The sequence below is a fragment of the Phaseolus vulgaris genome, chromosome 7 (assembly GCF_000499845.2).
Source record: "Phaseolus vulgaris cultivar G19833 chromosome 7, P. vulgaris v2.0, whole genome shotgun sequence".
NCBI lineage: Eukaryota > Viridiplantae > Streptophyta > Magnoliopsida > Fabales > Fabaceae > Phaseolus > Phaseolus vulgaris.
Window position 1 is genome coordinate 7,068,219 of NC_023753.2, and position 20,668 is coordinate 7,088,886.

The window sequence follows — 20,668 nt, forward strand, 5'->3', positions numbered from 1 at the left end:
TGGGCGAAGATAAAGTATTTAACTTTAAATTCACTAATTACTTCTTCATGTAATCTATGATTGACATGTCGTAAATTAAACCCATCAACTTTTGACATTACTTTTACTAAATTATCTTACAATAAAATTACATAATAAGAATAAATTTCACTTATATAAATATTTTAGCATAGTTGTTCCTCTTCTTAAAATAATTATGTCTAATACACCGTATTTATATCACATCAAAATCAATTTATTTGTATACATTCAATTCATATTTCATCCCCCAGTATGAAATTTACATTTCTCAATAAATCATTCAATTATAATACAACACATGAATAGAAATTTTTTTAAATAAAACTAAACAAAGTCAATATTTTCTATGCAAATACATAATTAACAAGTATATATGCCTTCACATAAATAAACACCTATTTTAAAATTTATGAAATAAGTCTTTTTTTTAACTTGAATGAGTTCTTTTTCTTAGACGTAAATAATCCTATTTAAACAAAAATTAAGTCGAAAGAAAATTTATTTTTCATCATCTAATTTTTACTTGAGTAAAAATAGGTCAATTGATTAAATATCAGGTAAAGTATCTCAAAAACACTTATTTTTTTTTTTCTTGAGCAAATGACTTGCTTCAGCAAAAATTAATCTCAGAACAACTCTAACTTATTTTCCATATTTTGTTGAGAAAAAAAAAGGCTTATTTGAAAGAATAAAAATCAGTGCAACTTGATTATTCAACACTAAGAAAACTCATTTTTCAAAGAAAACAACGTAGATTTTCAACATGCAAAACAAGTTCCAAAAGAATATTTTTTTTATCAAACAAAGTTTATCTACACTAAATCTCATTATCTATTCAAATCAAAATATATCTCAATGAAATAAATCTAAACCAAGATAGTTTAAAACTCAGTAAAAAAAAACATACAATTCTTCCATTGACAAAAAATTCAACAACTTAAATCCGCACTTCCCAACAACCTTCATAATACTCTAATCATAAATAATATATAAAAAAAAACTACCACACTTGTATATTTTTACATTTTTAAGACACAAAAGTTCTACAATATACATCCAAATATCATCCTATACATAAAATATGAACAAGTCATATTTAGGCAATATAAATCTTCTAAAGCTTATATAATTTCAGTTACCTTAATAACTTGCTCAACTAATCTCAGCTCCAAACTTTATTATTCTCAGATTAAACATATACTTAAAATATTCTAACAACTAACAAACATACTTTCTAAACTAACATAAAATCATCTTTATCCTTAAAAAAGCTCACGCACAACTTAATTCTAAGCATGCGAATCCTTTTAATAAAAATAACCAAAAAAAAGAGACAATTTTTTTTTTCAAAAATAAATTTTGATCAAATAGAAGTGTTCTACTCTTCACCAAAACATCTAAAATAAACTCAAAGTGCAAGAAACAAGAACTAACTCATAAATATAGAGACAAAACTGAAAAAGGTGTTTTTAGATATAGTGATTTTTATAAAATAAAGTGTGAATAGATAATTTTTTTCTATTTACAAATATTTTAACAAAATAACAAGAATCAAATCTTTGTATATTTGTGGATTTTGGTTCACATTTTAATTTAAATATAATATTTCTAAATATATTTGTTTAAAAGCCTTATATCTATCTACAATGATTTTTTTTTTTTTAATCATGTACTGGTCAGTACGGACGAACCAATTTCGATCTTGGTAACTGACCGTTCGAGTCCAAGAACATCTCAAAGTATGCAATAAGTAACAACAGTTACAAGTAGAGTCCAGGTGCATCTTGAAATATACAAGAATATCTCCAACATAACAACTAAGACTGATTAATGGAAAGATACATGTTCCTAGTATTAAGGAACCACTATGCATGTCAGTTAATAACTGATGTTCGGTCCATCAAGATTAGGGCCCATAAACCAATACTATAAATATAGCCATTTGTGGAGGAGTAAGATACGTTTTTACCATTTACTAGAATACACTTTTAAATCAGAGCACTTACTTGAGCGTTGGAGTACCTTTTGCAGGTAACCCCCGACCGATCGAGCATCATCATTTGAGGAAGAAAACTTGAAGTAACCAAGAGATCACTAACACATCAACAATTGTGCGTTCAGTCACATGTACTATCTGGGTCTTGCAGCCTATACAGGTACAATTGGCACTCACCGTGGGGCCGAGGTAGTATTCAAATTTTCAACAACAAATCAAGACTAACAATGATGGTGTCCACGAGGAATAACTAACCACGATTGCATGGTGGATGAAAAAATCGCGATGATCTAGGCCTTCCATGCACAAATGGAGGAATTACAACAAAAAGGCATGACAGATCAGTTACGGAATGAGGATCGACATCGGCATGAGGAAGAGATATCCCTTCTACAAGAGCAAAATAAAAATATGTAGCAGCAACTTGATGGGCGTGAACAAGAAGAGCAATCTCGAGCACAAAATCATCAAACCCATCAAACTCATCAAAGTTCCAGAAATACTCCTCCTCCTGACAACGAGGAAGACCCGAGAGGACATCCATTTACGGATGAGATAATTGACACACAACTCCCTCCTAAGTGGAAAGGACTAACCATTAAACTCTATGATGGTTCTATCAATCCGGACGAACACCTAAACGTCTTTAAGAACAAATGACCTTTTACACCACCAACAAGGCGTATGGTGCAAGGTCTTCCCTACCTCCCTCCAAGAGGGACCACTCGGTTGGTTCATTGGACTCCCTCTTAACTCTGTGAGAAGTTTTAAAGTTCTGACAACAATGTTCACCACGCAATATGCAACAAGCCGACCGCACCACACCTCATCCATGTCTCTCCTTAACGTGAAACAAGAAAAAGGAGAGTCATTGCGAACAAAGTTTGCATGGGTATTAGAAACTTGATGTTGGAGATAGTCATGCCTCACCCTGTCTCAACAATCTAACCAGGCTAAAAATATGGATGAATTGAGGAATCGCGCAACCAAGTTTATACAAATAGAAGAACTCATAAACTATCATAGGAGTAATCAATCTGAAGGTACCGATAAGGGGAAGACAAAGGAAATCGACCTGTATCAGGTCGATCCGACCGTTTCAGAGAAAATCGAGGACCCCGATTTCTTTGTTACACACCACTGACTCTTCCAAGGGGAAGAGTTTTGGACGAGGCGTTACAAGCCGAGTTAATCCCGGCCTTGAAGCAGTCGTAGAGTCCAAGGAACACATATACATCTAAACACTGCCAATATCATCGTAATTATGGTCATACGACCGAAGGCTACCAAGCATTGAAAGGCAAGATAGAAGAACTTATTCCAGCTGGCCATTTCCACAAATTCATTAAAATCGACACCAACTCGTATCGATCTCCGCATAGGGATTGATACCCACCTAGAGGTCATAAAGAACACTAGGATCGATAAGGACAAGGGGATTCACATTGACGTGATGAGAACCAACATCCTATGAGACAAAGACAAAGTGAAAGTCCAATAAGAAGGACTCAACCACAAAGTGAAAATCTTAAGAGAAACAATTGGACCAAACGTAGGGTCCAAGAGGTTATCAATACCATAGACGGGTCGATATCACTCGACAATCCCGAACGAGAAGTCAAATAGCTGGAGGTTTTGCGGGAGGTGGGTGTTTTAATTCGGTCAGAAAGAAGAATCTTCAGGCAATCCAGTCTGTCCATTCCGTGCCTACCCGAAATCGACCGAGGATGCCTCAATCACTGACGATGACGCATAACAAGAAGTAATAAATGAGGCGTGCGTTCCTATAAAGTAGTTAAAATTGGATGTCGAGATAGCAAGAGAGATTTGAAGCCTAACTTCTTAGCCTCGATGGCCTAGGCCCTGAGGTTAGGGGGTTGTAGAGTCAGGGGGTGAGCCCGATGTTGTGTAAAAGTGACTTTTCTTCAAAGCTTACACTAGAAGGTGTTCGGGGTCAGAAACCAATCTTAATGATAAGAAGAATGCGTTGAAGGTTGACTTCTTAGCCTCATTGGCTTGGGCCTGAGGATAGGAGGTTGTAGATTCATGGGTCGAGTCTGATGCTGTGTACAAGTGGGTCGGTTGCCGAAGAGAATATCTAAAGACATTTATACCACGTTAATGCGAATCCACGTTAATGCGAATCAAGGGTTTCCAGACAATCAAGCTATACACAAAACGTTTATTAATGAATGAGACTCATAACAAGGTCAAGTATCAAGAAGTAAAAGAGACATAGGAAGGAAAGAGATCATCACACATTAGACTAAGATTTTTTCTTGATTACATTAAATGCTGTGAATTTAAAGTCGCATGTATCCTTATCTAGAAAAAGATTATTTGTAAAAAAAAATGTTAATAACTACTTTATTTTATATTGTCAACAGGGAAAGTAACAAGTCCCACCAAACAAAAATAGCCCACATAACCTTTATATCTGAAGAAATTATTGAATGTTTCATTGAGATATAATTAAATGAAAATAAATGTGGAACTCTTGGAAAGGTGAACATTATAGGCCAATCATTAAAATGTGTTAATGGTTGCTTAGTGTTCCATGCATGCACGTATCTTATGGGTGTGGCATTCACTAATTTATTTTATTTAATTATATGTTTGCTAGGGAGAATAGAGAGAATAAAAAATAAATAAATGTTTGTTCGATTAAAAATAGATGAGTGGAAAAAGTAATTTTGTTTATTATCATTTTGTAATTATATATTATTATCATAAAAAAAAAACCTTCGTTATCAAAACACATATTTAAAGTAACTTTTTGGGCAATATAATCAAATATGTATTAGAAAGTAAAATTTGATTTCAATTATTGAACTTGTGAAGGATCTGTAGAAGCAGTTTTTGGAATTAGAAAATATTAAATTAATTTTGTAGAATTTTGGGTTTAGTTTAGTCTGATTATTAGATGATTTTAGTTAATGAGGTGTATTGTGTGGAAGGTGTTTCTATAAATAGTATGAAAGAGATGAAAATATATGGCAGCAAATTGCATTGGCAAGAGTAGGATCCGCTTCCTCTGTGTTTGTTTGTTAGCATTTTACACTCTCACTCCCCTTTTACCTTTTCTTCCTCTCATCTTGTCGCTTAATTTTCCTTCTTCCTTCTTTTTGTGAGTATTCAATTCCATTTTCTCATTCTTCTTTCTTTTCTTTTTCATTCATCCAATAATACAGTTCTTTTGCCCTAACCAAACCCTCAGCAATTTATCTGTCAATGGGGACATTTACTGAAAACAGTTTTTCTTAAAGATTTTTTCATGAGAAGAGGATCGCTGCGAGGATCTTCTGTTTAAGGTAAAGCTATTCCGTAAGGGATGTTCGCTTTATTTTATCTTTTCATCCCTAATTTTCAATCGCTGTTATTTATTGATGTTTGAATCTTTTTTATTGCTGCATTAGCAATGGCGAATGCCTTAACTGTGTTGTGTGGTATCGGTTATTAGGTTTGAATCAAAGTACTGAATTATTAATCTTCACAACCACTTCTTTAATTTCACTGAATTTTTCTTACTCATCACAATCAATCACAGGCTCCACTCTTATTTTTTTTTTGTTTTATAAAAAGAATGTCACCAGTCTATATTCACAAGAATGTGATTTTCAAGATTAAAAAAAAATAATGATTATTAAATAAAAAAAATAACTTGTACATCGATAGTATAGAAAAAGCTATGCTGTTTCTTACGTTTGTTAATTTTTATATCTTAAGAGTTATTATATCTATTATAATTATGATTTTTAATTGTTTGATTGCAATTCTTTTTACACTCAGTGTATTAAAAAATAATTTCATTTAAGAAAATTAATGATTGAATTAATTATTTTAAAATTTTGATTCGTAATTTATGTTCACGGTAGTCTTAATACGTAATCTAATATGAATGTTTTTCCCCGTCATATTAGTATAATATTAGCTAAAAGGATGATGTAGAAATCTAATATTTTTTTAGAATAATAAGAGTATGTTTTGACCAGCCTCATCATAAGTATTTATAAAAAATAAGATTTTTTTTGAAATTAACCATTATATTATAATTGAATTAATATATAAAATAATTAATTTTAACTTATAAAATATTTTTTTTTATTTCTCTTAGAATTACTTATTATGGACCAATCCAATCAGACATGTACGTTATTAACTTCTACCATCATTCCAATAGCCGCCGTTAGAACAACAGTATGCCTTAGTTTCCCAAGGTGTTGTTCAGTAGTCATAATATCTTTACTAAAACTAGCAAACATGACTAATGTAAATTTGAAATTATGTCACCAAGATCATGCTAATCCATTACTTTCTTTAAAAGAAAAGTATTGAACAATTATTATATTTTTCTTATAATATATGTTTCTTTCTCTAGTAATCTTTTCTACTTTTGTTTTTGTTAACAAGTGTAGTATATTGGTTAACATTTGTCTATTTAAGGTTTATTCAGAAGTCTAGAGGAGAAAAATAAAGAAAAGTAAATTTAATTTTTCTATAAATCAAAATTTATACATAAATTAAAAATAAAAATCAGAAAATATGAAGGATTTTTTTATAAATTAGTCTATGCATAAATTGATTTAGTTTATTTCCTAGAAAGAATTCATGGAATTCCTTCAAGTATACCGTTACGGTAAAGTATGTAGTCGTACTATATGAATTGAACCTGTGTGTTCTCACTTTGATGCAGATGTTTAATACCTGGTATATTCGTATGGCTTCTTATTCATCAACAAGAAGGGACAACGTTGTTTGTATTATTATGGATGCTTCGACATTTTTGTACTGGCAGCGAGCATGCTAGGCTAGGATTATAGCAACGAGTTATAGCTCCATTGAGTAAGGGTACATTGATTGGGGATGTAGAATTCTTTGTTGGTGTGAGTAGGGTTATAATGTCCTGAATTAAATATCATTTGTCAACTGCTGCTCATGATGTGAAATACGTTGCTACTGATAAAAGAAAGTCTCACCGTTAAATGTTTGACTTATTATTGTTATAAGTTGTTCTAATTTACTTTGGATGCACACAACCTTGCACTTGCAGAGAGAGATGGTTGCCTTTGGGAAAAAGTTGAAAGAAAGACAAATTCAAGAATGGCAAGGGTATGCTTTTTGCCTATGTTGTCTGTCTGTGGTTTGATTTTTACGCATGGTCATGATGTTGACTTTTAATTTAGATATTACATAAACTACAAATTAATGAAGAAACGAGTGAAGCAGTATGCTCAACAAATTCAACTTGAAACACTAGATCGCCGTCATGTACTTAAGGATTTCTCAAGAATGCTGGATAATCAGGTCCGTTCCCATCGTTGCCTATATGTTAATTATTTTAGTCACTGACTTAACATTGAGAAATTTGAGTCTTTTCCACTACTTCTAACTATTCAATCTAGATTCTGGTTTTGGGTATATAAATGGACGGTATTCAGTTTGTTGTGTTGTACTGTGTTTCACTCACTTCCTTGTTACAATTCAGATTGAAAAGACTGTCCTTTTCCTGTTGGAACAACAAGGACTTTTAGCAAGTAGGATTGCAAAGCTCGGAGAGGAACATGAAGTTATTCAACAGGAGCCTCGTATAAGCAGAATAGCGGAACTACGAGAAGCTTATAGAGCAGTGGGACTAGAGCTATTGAAGCTTCTCTTCTTTGTGGAAGTCAATGCTGTTGGTTTGCGTAAGATATTGAAGAAGTTTGAAAAACGCTTAGGCTATAAATTTACGGATTACTATGTTAAAACTCGGGCAAATCATCCTTACTCCCAGCTACAACAAGTGTTCAAGCATGTGGTAATATGTTAAGTTCAAACACAAATTTGCATTTGGACCATTGCAGAATAAAATGCATCGTTAACAAACTATAACTTTTTTTTTCGTCCTACAAAGGAACATTGACTGACAGACACGAAACTTGCAGGGAGTTGGAGCTGTTGTTGGAGCTTTATCTCGCAACCTTCATGAACTTCAGGAGAATCAGCAAAGTCAAGGGAGCTTCTTATCAATTTATGATCAGCCTACTCTTCCTCTTCAGGTTTCTTCTACATTGACTTTGTTTCATCCCCTGATGTTAATTATCATGTTTTCTCTCAATGTTTTCAGGCAAGGTTTAGTAGCTGCCTTAGAAGTAACACCAGTTTGGTGATTTTCCATCATAATTTTGGTCTTACTTATTTTCAGGATCCTGTTATTGATTCAATAAGAGCAGCGGTTGATAGGTTAACTAACTCAACCAACTTCCTAAACTTTTTGGGGAAGCATGCACTTATTGTGGATGAGGAGCTACCGACACCTGTTGATGAGCATGTTGGTGGTGAAAGATATCATTTTATGTCTCTTTCCCTAAACTTGGCAAACACATTTTTATATATGGTCAATACATATATTATAGTCCCTACTGCAGATGATTACTCTACGAGCCTTGGAGCTGCACCAACTGTTTGTGGTATTGTGATCGGGGCAATGGCAGTTGCACAGGTGTTTTCTTCAGTGTACTTTAGTGCGTGGTCAAATAAATCATACTTCAGACCTCTAGTATTCAGTAGCATAGTTCTTTTTCTCGGCAATGCCATGTATGCCATGGCATATGATCTTAATTCGATATGGATCCTCTTAATTGGTCGTCTTTTATGTGGGTAGGTATTTTTGTATCTTTTACTTGCTTTCATTACTTGATGACTATGAGTTTTGATTTTGCAGCGTCATTTTACTTTCGGAAAGTATTATTACACTGTATGTTTTTGGGTCAAGTGTTATTGTCCGTATCCAGAATAAGGCTCGAGAGAAAGATGAATTTTGATTCTCTGTTCTTTGCTCATTAGGCAACTTTGTCTACTGTGATTTTCGTGTTGCTTGCAAAATTTGTTCTAGTTGACTTGTATAAATATTGCCAACCATCATGAATTATTGGGGCCATTTTACGTTTCCCTTAATACTGAAGTTAGAGATATTTTAAGGTACTAAATTAAGACCTAGATCCATTCATAAACGTCTGATTTTAATTGCAGATTTGGTTCTGCCAGAGCTGTTAATCGACGTTATATTAGTGATTGTGTGCCTTTAAAAATCCGCATGCAAGCATCGGCAGGTTTTGTTAGTGCCAGTGCTCTTGGAATGGCCTGTGGTCCTGCATTAGCTGGCTTACTACAGACCAACTTTAAGATTTTCAATATTACATTCAATCAAGACACCTTACCAGGGTGGGTTATGACAATTGCTTGGCTACTATATCTAGCGTGGTTGTCGATTACTTTTAAGGAACCTTCTCGTGAGATTGAAGAGAATCATTTACCACAACAATCCAATACTGGTACCGAACTCATTGCATCACCTCTTTGCTGATAATTTCTATTTTTCTGCTGTGTCCTTATAAGATTGTTTGTCTGCATTAATCCTCTGATTTCATTTTTGGGTCCTACTATTTTTTATATTCACTCGATATTTTGCCCTTTATGACAATCATTACTGAAAATATTTCATTAGTGACACTTGTCATCGTTTATACTTTTGGCCACTGTCAAAATAAATCTATAACAATAAAATATCATATTCATCCTCATCAAAGGAATTGGACATTGATCATATGTTGAATTATTTAGCAAAAAATTCAGTTTTATAATAGCTTTGTCTTTTGCTTCATACTTTGAGAAGTACATGTATTGTCAGACCATACCCTGTCTTCCTCAGAAGCTTTATAAAACTTTGCTGTTCAATTGCACTCCCGCTACTTGCAATGCTACCCCGTCAAGTGTTTTTTTTAACCTTCAAAACACCACAATCACGTACTGAATAGGTCAAATAAGGATATGTAAAGAAATTAGCAATAAAAACTGAAAATCGTTAGGAAATATTTACCTGGAATGCTATCTCTAGTGAAGTGGTAAATCTGCTGCCGAAAACATTTTCCTTAAGTTATAATATCATAATTTAAGGGTTATCTATATGTTTGTTCTTTCTTTTAAATTACAACACAATTGAAAATGACAGGTTTTTTTTGCTTGTACTAATAGTAAACAGTGCACTGGAAAAAGGCTTAAGAAAACCATTGCTAATTGGTTCAGAAGATAAGGCAGATGAAGATGCTGATCAGGATAATGATGATAGTGAAGAAGCTCCAGAAGAATCTCGTCAGCCAGCCAATTCAATTGGAGCAGCATATAGACTCCTTACACCTTCTGTCAAGGTTTGAGAACATTTCTAAACATTACAATCTCAATTCATAAAATGATGGATTTCCATTAACCCATAGATTATTAGAAGTACACGTGTTAATCTCCGTTAAATTTAATTTTTCATGTGACACACCATATTCCTGTCCTAAATTTTTCAACTAGGCACGTAAATGAATTTCCTTTCATTTATTGCGAAAATGCAACTTAGAGAGATGACCTGATTTATATGAATTATTAATTAATAATGAAGTAGCAGTAAAGTAAATAAAAATATCAATTGGATATTTAGGCAACCACGAGAGCATAAATAAGGTCAGATGGAAGATGGTGTTTAATAATTTACTGACTCCTGAGCTAGAGATTCGAAGATTGTTTGAGGTTAATGACTAGTGACTTTGGTTTCTATAGTAGTGATATTTGAATAGGACTCGCCCAGCAGGTCCTATAAGTAGAATTTTATTTCCCAATAAGTACAAACATGACGATAAAAGAAGATTTATAGTGCTAAATTTGCAGGATGGCACATTCTCCATTGCTTTGACGTCGTATGTTTCTAGATATAATGAGTTTCTTGATTCAGCTTATTGTTATTTTAGATTATTTAGAATGGTGAAATCTTTGGTGTACAGTTTGTTTGACATCACAATTCACAAAATTCCAATTGAAGACCAGATAAACGGTTTTTCATCTGACCGACGTTCTGTAACATCTCAGGTTCAGTTATTGATATATTTCATGCTAAAATATGCAATGGAGGTTTTACTATCAGAATCTAGTGTCGTCACGACATACTACTTCAATTGGACAACAAGCACGGTTTCCGTTTTTCTTGCTTGCCTTGGCTTGACAGTTCTTCCCGTCAACATTATAGTTGGAAGTTATATAAGCAATATGTTTGAGGACAGGTAACGTGTAAAAAACCTATTCTTCATTTTGTTATCAATCATAACGCTAATTTATGATCTGGAGTTTGCAGAAAGATGCATGACAAATTGATAATACATTTGGGATTTTAATGCTAGAGAAAATGATAAAAGCAATTACAGAGATCCAATCCAAGGGATTGATATCTTCACTTATCCACTCGTAATCTAAACAGTGTTGATACTACCCACCTCACACTAAGAGATCCTCTTTCTATTTTATGGTTTTGTAGGCAAATTCTGTTGGCATCAGAACTTATGGTTTTCGTAGGCATACTCTTCAGCTTCAATGTAATTATTCCATACTCTGAGCCACAGTATATCTGTTCAGGGCTCCTTATGTTTGTTTCTGCTGAAGTACTTGAAGGTAAGATCTTAAACTCTTATTAGTGACCTCACTGATCTGCTTTCCAATTTATGATGGTAGAGATGCACAATAATCATGGTGTTATGTCTCACTAAGCGTAATTACTGAATATGATAATAATACTTACCATCAGGAACACAGCGTAGTTTAGCCAACAACGAGCATGTTGTTATTAATCAAATGTGATATATTTATTCTCTCAAATTCAGAAGGGTCTTTAGATATACCACAAAAACGATCTTGTCCTGTATTTGTTTATGTTTTTTTTTATGGACTGATTATACAGCTGTTGATGAAATCCATCATCATTGATGTTTTAAGAAGAATAATATGATTACGTCCAATTTTTTAAGGAAAAAAATTTGGCTTTAGTCCTATACTTTAGGAACATGATTTTGATCCTTTTATTTTTTAAAAATGATGTAATTCACTTGCCCTAACTCTATTAAAATCATTTGTTAATATAGCTATTAGCTTACACGTGACAGTCACGTAGTAACACCATCAAGAACTAACTCTGCTATTTTCAGAAAGTTTACAATCAAAATCACTGTTTTCTAAAATGCATGCATTAAGATTTAATTTAACTAAATATTGAGAGACTAAAATACATTTACATTTGAAAAAAGTTAAAGAGCAAGAAGCATTTCATTATGGAACATCATGAAAACATATTGGTCTGGTTGATTGTTATGATGTTTGACAATGATTCATGCTTTACAGGCGTCAACTTGTCACTTCTTTCACGAGTTATGTCATCAAGGCTTTCTCGTGGAACCTACAATGGAGGGCTTTTGTCCACAGAGGCTGGGACACTTGCACGAGTGATTGCAGATGCAACCATTACTCTTGCTGGCTATGTGGGTGTGAGTAGGCTCCTCAATATCACCCTCATTCCTTCCTTCTTCATTTGCGTAGTTTCCATAATTTTAACTTGCTATACCTACAATTCTTTATATTGATTAGGCATGTTGTATGTTTTAAGAAAACTTGCTCACCAAGTTCTTTTCTTCGTTCCAATTTTGATCTATCAACTTCTTCAAACTCCATGAGGTAGTGAAAGAGTAGCTAGGCTAATGTAAATTCTTAAGTTTGATGGATTCCTCATTAGAATGGTGATTTTTCTAATCTAGTTAATATTAAACCAAATATCCCACTCTTACATAATAAAATTGTCTCCCCTCTTGAGAATACATACAAAATAAGTTTCGTGGTATTTTTATTACTATTTTTATACTATACACTTTACATTATTTTTCTCCCTCGGATATTAGTTTTTTTAATTTTTTTATTTCATTTATTATATTCTCAAATTAAGTTCTTTAATGTTCATTTTAAAAAAAAATTCCTAAATCTAAATTATTTATTTTTGGAAAAATATTTTTTTTGTACTTTTTCTTAAACTTCGTTTTGGTCACTAAATTTTTAAATTAATGAATTATTCTACAATTTGTTTTAAAATATGTAAATTTGGTCATTCTTTAAACTTTGTAGACGATAAAAAGATTATCACTAAATATTAAGTTTGAATATGACTAAAAATTAAATTCATGTATTTTTAAAATTTGGAGGATTAATTTATGAATTTAAAATATATAGACTAAAGTCAATTTAAAATATATGAACAGGGATAATAACATTTTTTCTTTTATATTTTTATACTTATCTGAATCAATTGTATATATAGTTTTAAATAAATTTTCTCTAAATGATTGTGTTCTAATTAATATTATAAACAAACAAAACATGAAATATTTATTAGTGATTGTATAAGGATTTTATTTGTAGTTTGTCATGTAATTATAGGTTTATCTCTACGTTTAGGAACGTATTAAGTGTAGTTTTTATTCTATTATCTCGTGATTTCTACAGAATAAAAATAATTAATTTTAAATAAAGAAATGTTTTTAATCTTAAAAGGAGTATAAAGGTGGAATTGATTTAGAAGAGCATTTGGCCAAAATTACATGTAATATTTTTTCTTCGTTTTTTCATAAATGAGTAATTTTTTTATATAAAAATAGGTAAGTCGTGTGAGAGGGAATAGTTTAAATTTAAAGAAATGTGATCCAAAAAACGTTTATTTTTTTAATTTTTTTTCAAATTTTGTTATTTTTTATTAATCAATTCAGGTTTAATTATTTTAAAAAAAAAAATTTAGAAGACTCTCAAAGCCTAAGCCTAATGCGTCAAATAAAATTCAGTGCTTTACATTCTGCTAATTCTTTTTTCTATTGGCCAAATAAGTTCTTTTAGCACATTGCACACAATATTCAATATAAGTTTCGGTCTTGATATTTATATATAAAAATTTCCTTCTCTATACAAGTTGTTAACTAGTTTACTTTAACATCTCATAAATACATCTCATCATTACAATACACATTTTATTTTTTTCTATATAAATTTGGATTTCTCAAAATATTCCTATTAAAAGATTATAACTTATAAAAATACAAATATCTATAATATAAGGTTCAAAACAACATTTTAAAGCTCTCCAGATCCTCCGATACGTGTAAGATCATTTGCTCGTGTATGTAGTCAGTCATTGCACTTTCACAACACAACAAGAAAAACAAAGGTAAACTAATGAAAAAAAAATTTATAACATATTTAATTCATGCAAAAAGAACCAATTTCATCATTCATATAAATCACACATGGATTTATTTTCAATCACAATCATTAGATTTCATTTCAATTCCCAATACTTTGATTTCATTTCAATCACACTGACTACACATGAATCCATCTTCTTCTAGAAGACTCATTAAGTATGTCCCTACTAGAGACTAACATCTAATTCCTACATCAAGGATCAGAGTAAGTTCAAACATCAATACCAAGTGTCTACAGCGCGACCCAGTTTATATAATCTCCTCATCAGCTTCTCACCACCAAATATCTTAGTTTACATGACTTAGATTATCCGTGAAACTGGAGAATCTCTGCTAAACATAGGTTTTTCATACATAAGGTACCATTAAACTATAACTCATACATTATCTTAAATGTATGACATCAATTTAATACAATTTTCATCATTCATATATAATAGATATCATTTAATCACATAACATTCAATAACCTTTCCAACATCGAAAACAATATTTAACTTTCAAACTATCAAAATCTAATATTTATACATGTTCACACAACATAAAATCAAACAATTTTATCAAATAACATCCCTGTAAGAGAAATTGAAACTTGGGACTACATCCCCTCCACATTCAATCTTCTAATCTAGGGTACTATTGAAAGTTAAAGGTAGTTTCATTTACCTTAATTGCTTGCTTTCCAAGCAACCTCTATAATTTTATCCTCTCGGATATGCTTTAAGATATAAAGGCCTAATGCAAGTTATCCAAACATAACAAAAATTCAGTATATAGTAGAATAGATTTAGATGATTACTTTTCTCAAGTGATCCCACCAAGATTGATAAATAAATCTTAAGAAAGAACAACGAATGAAGGATTTTTAGAGAAAAAAAGAACTTATTCTGTTTGAAAATCTGATTAGGTATAAATGTTCTTTAACTCTTCAGTTAGGATGTGGTGCGATCAGATTTTAAAATAGATGATGTATGGAGAAAGAAATGAAGAAAAAAAGAAAAGAGTTTGGAGAAATGGAAATAAAGAGGAGAGAATGGAGTGGGGGGTTATGTGTTTTTATTTTTTATTTTTTATGTTATTACATTTGTTGATTTCAAAAATTATGTAGATTAAAAAATGTAATAAAACATTATATGTATGATGTAGGATTTTCTTTTGCAGAATCAATTATAAACAGTCTCAAACAATAAACAACTATAAATAAATTTATTTTAATAAACCAAACATAATAATCAAATTACTAAATTATTCAAATCTTAATATTTAAATAAATAAACCTAAATTGAGTAATAAAAACATAACAACATTTGAAAAAAAATGAAAAACAAAGAAAACTGGTGCTTGAAAAGCACGACCTCAACTTCGTTAAAAAGTAATCGTCTCTAAAATTCTAAAAAACTAAACATTTTTTGGAAGAAGAAAAATAAAGGTTTAAAACCTGCTTTGAAGAACGATTCTAAAAAATAAATTGAAAGTTTTCTCTTCACATACTGTTGGAGATCCCACATCGACTAGAGATTAGGACTTTCATTGTATATAAGTATAAGTGGGTGCAAACCTCACCCCATGAGCCGGTTTTATGGGGTTGAGTTAGGCTTAAAGTCCACTCTTTCATAACATGGTATCAGAGCTCAACCCCATAAAACCGGCTCAATAAGGTGAGGTTTGCACCCACTTATATACAATGAAATGCTCTAATCTCTAGTCGATGTGGGATCTCCAACACACCCCCCTCACGCCGAGAGTGATAGATAGAAGCTCGTGCGTGGGACTATATATTATGGGTGGTCCGATAACGGCCCGATAGCGGGTGGCACGATAGGCCCAACACAAACACTCGCTAGGATAGACTCAAAATGCCTCTGATACCATATTACAAAGTGGACTTTAAGCCTAACTTAACCCCATAAAACCGGCTCGATGGGGTGAGGTTTGCACCCACTTATATACAAGTATGAAAGGCTCTAATCTCTAGTCGATGTGGGATCTCCAACACATACGGCTTTTGAATTGTAAAAAAAAATTAACCGGAATGAAAAATCACGACTTCTTTAAATTAAAATCATCCCCTCTCATACAAGTTATCCATTTTTATAAATTGTTTTTAAAATTTACTCATTTCTAAAATATTCTACTAGATTTATAAATTTACTGAGCATAAAGATGCTAATAATAAATTAAGTCGACTCATTATTTATCAGATGCATAAACTGAATTCATTAGTTAAAGAAGTTTATAAAAAACCACACCTGAATAAACAAGCTTGTTTAAAAGGTATTAATTTACTAGGGCACCAATCAAACACCAAAAATGTTATATTGATATCCAATCCAAAAAAAGGACGTAAGTAAGTTTGTTTGAGTTACAAAATTATAAAATGAAACAAAGTGAAATTGTAGGCCATTTTCATTACAGCGAATAAATAAGTAATATCTGTAAGTTTATCAAAAGCTGGAATAGCTCAGTTGGTTAGAGCGTGTGGCTGTTAACCACAAGGTCGGAGGTTCAACCCCTCCTTCTAGCGTTTTTCCAAAATTATTTTTTTTTATATAAACCCATTCAGTTGTGACGAAACTTGAATCTCTGTCACTGAACATGTCTGGTTTTTTCTTCGACAAGCTTTTTCACTGAAAACCTCAAACTTAGATCACCCCATGACTTTGTTGGATCTCCGAGAGCAAATATGGCAAAAAGTAGAGAGAACTAAATAATTAAGTTAAATGATATTTATATTTATATCCTTATAATAAAATAGTATCAATAAAGATAAAGCTGGTGAACTCCATTGTAAAGTCAATTATGGGATGAAATCTGATTATGTGGGATCCACGTACGTACTGTTTTCTACTTGCATTGATGATTATAGTATTTTCTTCTTATCCCTCTGTGTTTGCTAATTTATATTATTAACACTGCACCAATATAATTTTTGAACTAATATAGCCCCAATCTTCATTCTTATCAGTGTAATGAATAGCAGTTTCTATAATATTTTCCAAAAATATATTTTTGTTCATAATTTGTTTTGATTCTGCGTGGTTGTCCAGTAGTGTATGATAGGCGAAAAGTGACGTATGATATCGAAAATATTATATGCAACCCCCAACCCAACACTGAACAAGGTTCACGGGACCATGAATGAAGAACCCGTGATCAAAACACTGAAGCTCACAGTCACAGCAGACAAAAGAATAGCAGCAACAAAGCTACTTAGCCACATGACAAAACCTCTTCCATGATGATAATGACCCTTTTGGATTCTTCCTCTCTCTTTCCAACCAAACGCAACCCGTGACTTCAACAAACTCAAACAAATCCAACAATTTAACCCATTAAACCCTCAACTCACCTCTCCAAGAACCTCAGATTGATAAGATTTTATTATTAAAATTAGAAATTACGAATATATCATTACAAGTTTTATAAATTTGAATAAATGAATAAAGAGGGCTACAAAAGTTTTATAGAACGTGTCAGTTTTTGTGCGTAGCCATCATGTGCCTATACTATGAAAGATACAGCTTGTTGTTGTGGTGTGTCTTAAGAAAATGAAATATCACACACTTGTATTAAATCATCCAATTATCCAAAATTACGGGGTTCTGCTGAGAAAGGGAACAACTATATCTAATCAAGAAATGAGAATATTTAGAATAACACCAATTTAAAAGAGAACGAAAAGTCCACTTCATATCTATAAATCAAACTTTTTCTATGTATTTCAGATTATATACTTATAGAAACCAAATAAAACAAAAACCAATTCATACAATGAAGGAAAATACTACAACGTTTGATTTTGATCATCATGTCTCGGTGTCTGTCTACTATGTTTTGGATCTCGAGACCCTCCGAATCAAAACCAAGAAACAAAGCAAACGATACAGCAGAAAGAACCCTATCAAGAAGTACAAGTTGGTCCACCTTTCACTCTCCTTGAGCCCTCTCTTCTGAAGCACGTCAGCACCAGTGATCATGCACTGTTCATTCTCTTGGTACCATATCAAACACTTTGTCACCAAGCAGGAGTACTCGTTGATGAGAAGAGCGTCAAGAGCGTATTTGTACATGGACAAGAAGTGCATGAAGAGCCAGTACTTGGGCAAGCTATCCTTGGAGATAAAGTAACCAGAGAAGAGAAAAAACGCTGCGAGAAGCACTGTCAAGAGCGAAGTTCCAGCAATGTAGTTGGGTGCAAGAGAGCTCAAGAAGAGGACGAAGGAGTTTGCCATGAGAACTATGACCCAAATAACCAAAACAAAGTAAGCAAAAGAAAGCCATGAAGCACAAAGGCCAACTAAGAAGTAAACCGGAATAGAATATATAACAGCAACAACGAACAAGTAGGGCAAGAAAACAAGCGTATTTGCAATGAGATGAGAGGAAAGCCTATAAACCCCACTTGAAGTTTCTCTTAATATGATAGGCCTCTCGTTGATGAAGATGGGAAGGGTTTCGGTGGTGGAAGATAAGAGAAACGTGAGAGTGAAAGCAAATAGACCAAACCTTTTCTCAATCCCTTCTTTACCAAACCCTATGTTGATATAAATAGTTCCCAACACAAGCCCCACGAGAAGCGCTTCAGCAGTGTTGGTCAAAAGAAGTTGCCTGGTTCGGTAAATAATCTTCCAAAACCTGATATAAAGAGTGAAAATCTCGTGCACCCTAGAGCTTTTATACATGATGCTCTCTCTACTGCTCCTACTTCGTCCACCACCATCAGAAACCAAATTTACTGAACTTGAACTTGAACTTTCGGGCGACTCAGGAAGACTGGGTGGAGGGAGAGGCTTCACCTCATTCAAAATCTCCATGGCATATTCCAAGGCATTGAGCTGGGGAGGGACGGTGAAGCCATTGGAGTGCAAGAAGGCTTGTAAGGTGGCAACGGTTCCATGATGAACGACGGTTCCTTTGGAAAGAAGCAAGATCCTGTCAATGCAGGAGAGGATCTTGAAGCTGGGTTGGTGGATGGAGAGGATGATGGTTCTGTTGCGAGAGAGGCAAGTTTGTTTGAGAATCTGTATGACTTTGAAGGCGGAAGTGCTGTCAAGCCCCGAAGTGGGTTCGTCCAGGAGTAACACGGCAGGATCGTGGAGGAGGCTGAGACCGATGGAGACCCTTCTGCGTTCGCCGCCGGAGAGGCCGTGGGCGAGGCGCGTGTGGGCAATATGGGAGAGGCGGAGTTGGGAAAGGAGTTGGGAGACGAGGGCGGGGAGGTTGGGGGAGGAGGGTTTGAGGAGGGTGGCGGCGAAGAGGAAGGTTTCGGAGACAGTGAGGAGAGGGAGGGAGTGGTCGTGTTGGGGGACGTAGGAGGAGAGCTTGCGGAAGGAGGAGGGGAGGAGAGGGGAGGAGTTGAGGGAGAGGGTGCCGTGGGAGGGGAGGGTGCGGGTGGCCAGGATGTCGAGGAGGGTGGACTTCCCGGCGCCGCTGGGGCCCACGATGGCTAGGATTTGGGAGGGGTGGGCGGTGAGGGAGACGTCCTTGAGGATGTAGGCTGGAGGGGTGGTGGTGCAATGGTTGAAGAGGGGAGGCAGTTTGTTGGAGGAGGATTTGGTGTAGCATATTGAGGTGGCGGTTAGTGTGTAGGTTTTGGGTGGTTGTGGTGGTGGTGACGGAGGCGGCGGGGGCGGTGGTGGTGATTGGTGTTCCATGGAGGGGAGTGAGAGTGAGGATGTATGAATTTGCATTCCATGTGTTGTGAGTTGAAGTGTATAAGGGTGATATAGAATGAGACAAAAGAGAGAAATAATTTAAAAAAGGTGGTGTAGTTAAGTTTTATGGCCTTTGCTGTTTGGATTATATTTTATTCTTTTGTACAAGGTGGCTTCTAGTAATGGTGCCTTTTCAACGAAATTGGTGTAATTTAGAATTTTACTACCGAGTAAAAAAAAATTTATTATCGATTTGATCAGGAACGATCTTGAAGTGTAAATTAAAGATGAAGTAGTGATTATGGTTCACGATTTTTTTATGGGTTATCTTGTGGGAGTTGCACGACATTGATTAATATGTGAATTAAAGTCTAATACAAGTTGTGTTATTGAAGGTTTTAATTTTTTTTATTGTGTGGTATATTTGTAAATTTAAAAAATTATTTTTTATATTTATATTATTTTAAAGAGAATGGGAAAATTTAGATTTGTAATAATGCGTTAATTGTAATTATTTATAAATTATTATATTATGTAAATTTGTATAAGTTATTTGAATAACAGTGTGAAAAATAAATATTATAAGAAGGCAGAATGTATTTTTTTATAATATAAAAGTTTATTTATAAATGATGACACACGGATAATTGCTCTTTATTATGTCTTTAATTTTTATCGTAAGAGTATTTTTTTTTCTAATTTATGTCATCTATTTCGATATGAATATGTAGTAACTTATGTCATCTATTTCGATATGAATGTATGTAGTCTTTAGTGTTTCTAATTCTTTACGTCTTATGTTGATTTTGGCTTAATCCCAAGTTCCACATCGGTGGGTTCATTGTTTGGGAAGGAGGTTTGAGGATTATAAATTAAACTCTCCTCCTTCACTGTTATATATCCCAATTTGT

The 20,668-nt window shown here is 33.5% G+C and overlaps 2 protein-coding genes and 1 non-coding gene across 5 annotated transcripts; 2 read left to right on the plus strand and 1 right to left on the minus strand.

The window, feature by feature from the left end:
• Nucleotides 1-5,010: 5,010 nt before the first annotated feature.
• On the plus strand, nt 5,011-12,595 carry LOC137829645 (SPX domain-containing membrane protein At4g11810-like). 3 transcript variants are annotated; one of them, XM_068636494.1, is made up of 13 exons: nt 5,011-5,144; nt 5,235-5,328; nt 6,711-6,859; nt 7,068-7,126; nt 7,201-7,321; nt 7,503-7,814; nt 7,942-8,055; nt 8,202-8,656; nt 9,029-9,330; nt 10,031-10,203; nt 10,907-11,097; nt 11,349-11,482; nt 12,206-12,595. In XM_068636494.1, the coding sequence occupies exons 4-13, from the start codon at nt 7,074-7,076 to the stop codon at nt 12,442-12,444; spliced, it is 2,094 nt and encodes a 697-aa protein (XP_068492595.1). In that variant the 5' UTR covers nt 5,011-5,144; nt 5,235-5,328; nt 6,711-6,859; nt 7,068-7,073; the 3' UTR covers nt 12,445-12,595. The 3 variants fall into 3 exon arrangements, with proteins under 3 accessions (XP_068492595.1, XP_068492594.1, XP_068492596.1); XM_068636493.1 differs by having other exon boundaries at nt 5,016-5,328; XM_068636495.1 differs by lacking the exons at nt 5,011-5,144; nt 6,711-6,859 and having other exon boundaries at nt 5,209-5,328.
• A 3,958-nt stretch (nt 12,596-16,553) lies between these two features.
• Nucleotides 16,554-16,627, plus strand: TRNAN-GUU (transfer RNA asparagine (anticodon GUU)). Its single transcript has one exon. It is a non-coding gene; the product is annotated as a tRNA-Asn (tRNA).
• Nucleotides 16,628-17,794: 1,167 nt separating this feature from the next.
• On the minus strand, nt 17,795-19,899 carry LOC137828742 (ABC transporter G family member 8). Its single transcript, XM_068635432.1, has one exon. The coding sequence runs from the start codon at nt 19,791-19,793 to the stop codon at nt 17,931-17,933; it is 1,863 nt and encodes a 620-aa protein (XP_068491533.1). The 5' UTR covers nt 19,794-19,899; the 3' UTR covers nt 17,795-17,930.
• Between the last annotated feature and the right edge of the window lie 769 nt (nt 19,900-20,668).

What these genes read in the sequence shown, in the direction of transcription:
- LOC137829645 (XM_068636494.1), top strand. Translation starts at nt 7,074, where the DNA reads ATGGTTGCCTTTGGGAAAAAGTTGAAAGAAAGACAAATTCAAGAATGG. An exon ending in CAAGAATGCTGGATAATCAG is followed by an intron (nt 7,322 to 7,502) that starts GTCCGTTCCCAT and finishes GTTACAATTCAG; the next exon opens with ATTGAAAAGACTGTCCTTTT. An exon ending in AGCCTACTCTTCCTCTTCAG is followed by an intron (nt 8,056 to 8,201) that starts GTTTCTTCTACA and finishes ACTTATTTTCAG; the next exon opens with GATCCTGTTATTGATTCAAT.
- LOC137828742 (XM_068635432.1), bottom strand. Translation starts at nt 19,793, where the DNA reads ATGCAAATTCATACATCCTCACTCTCACTCCCCTCCATGGAACACCAA.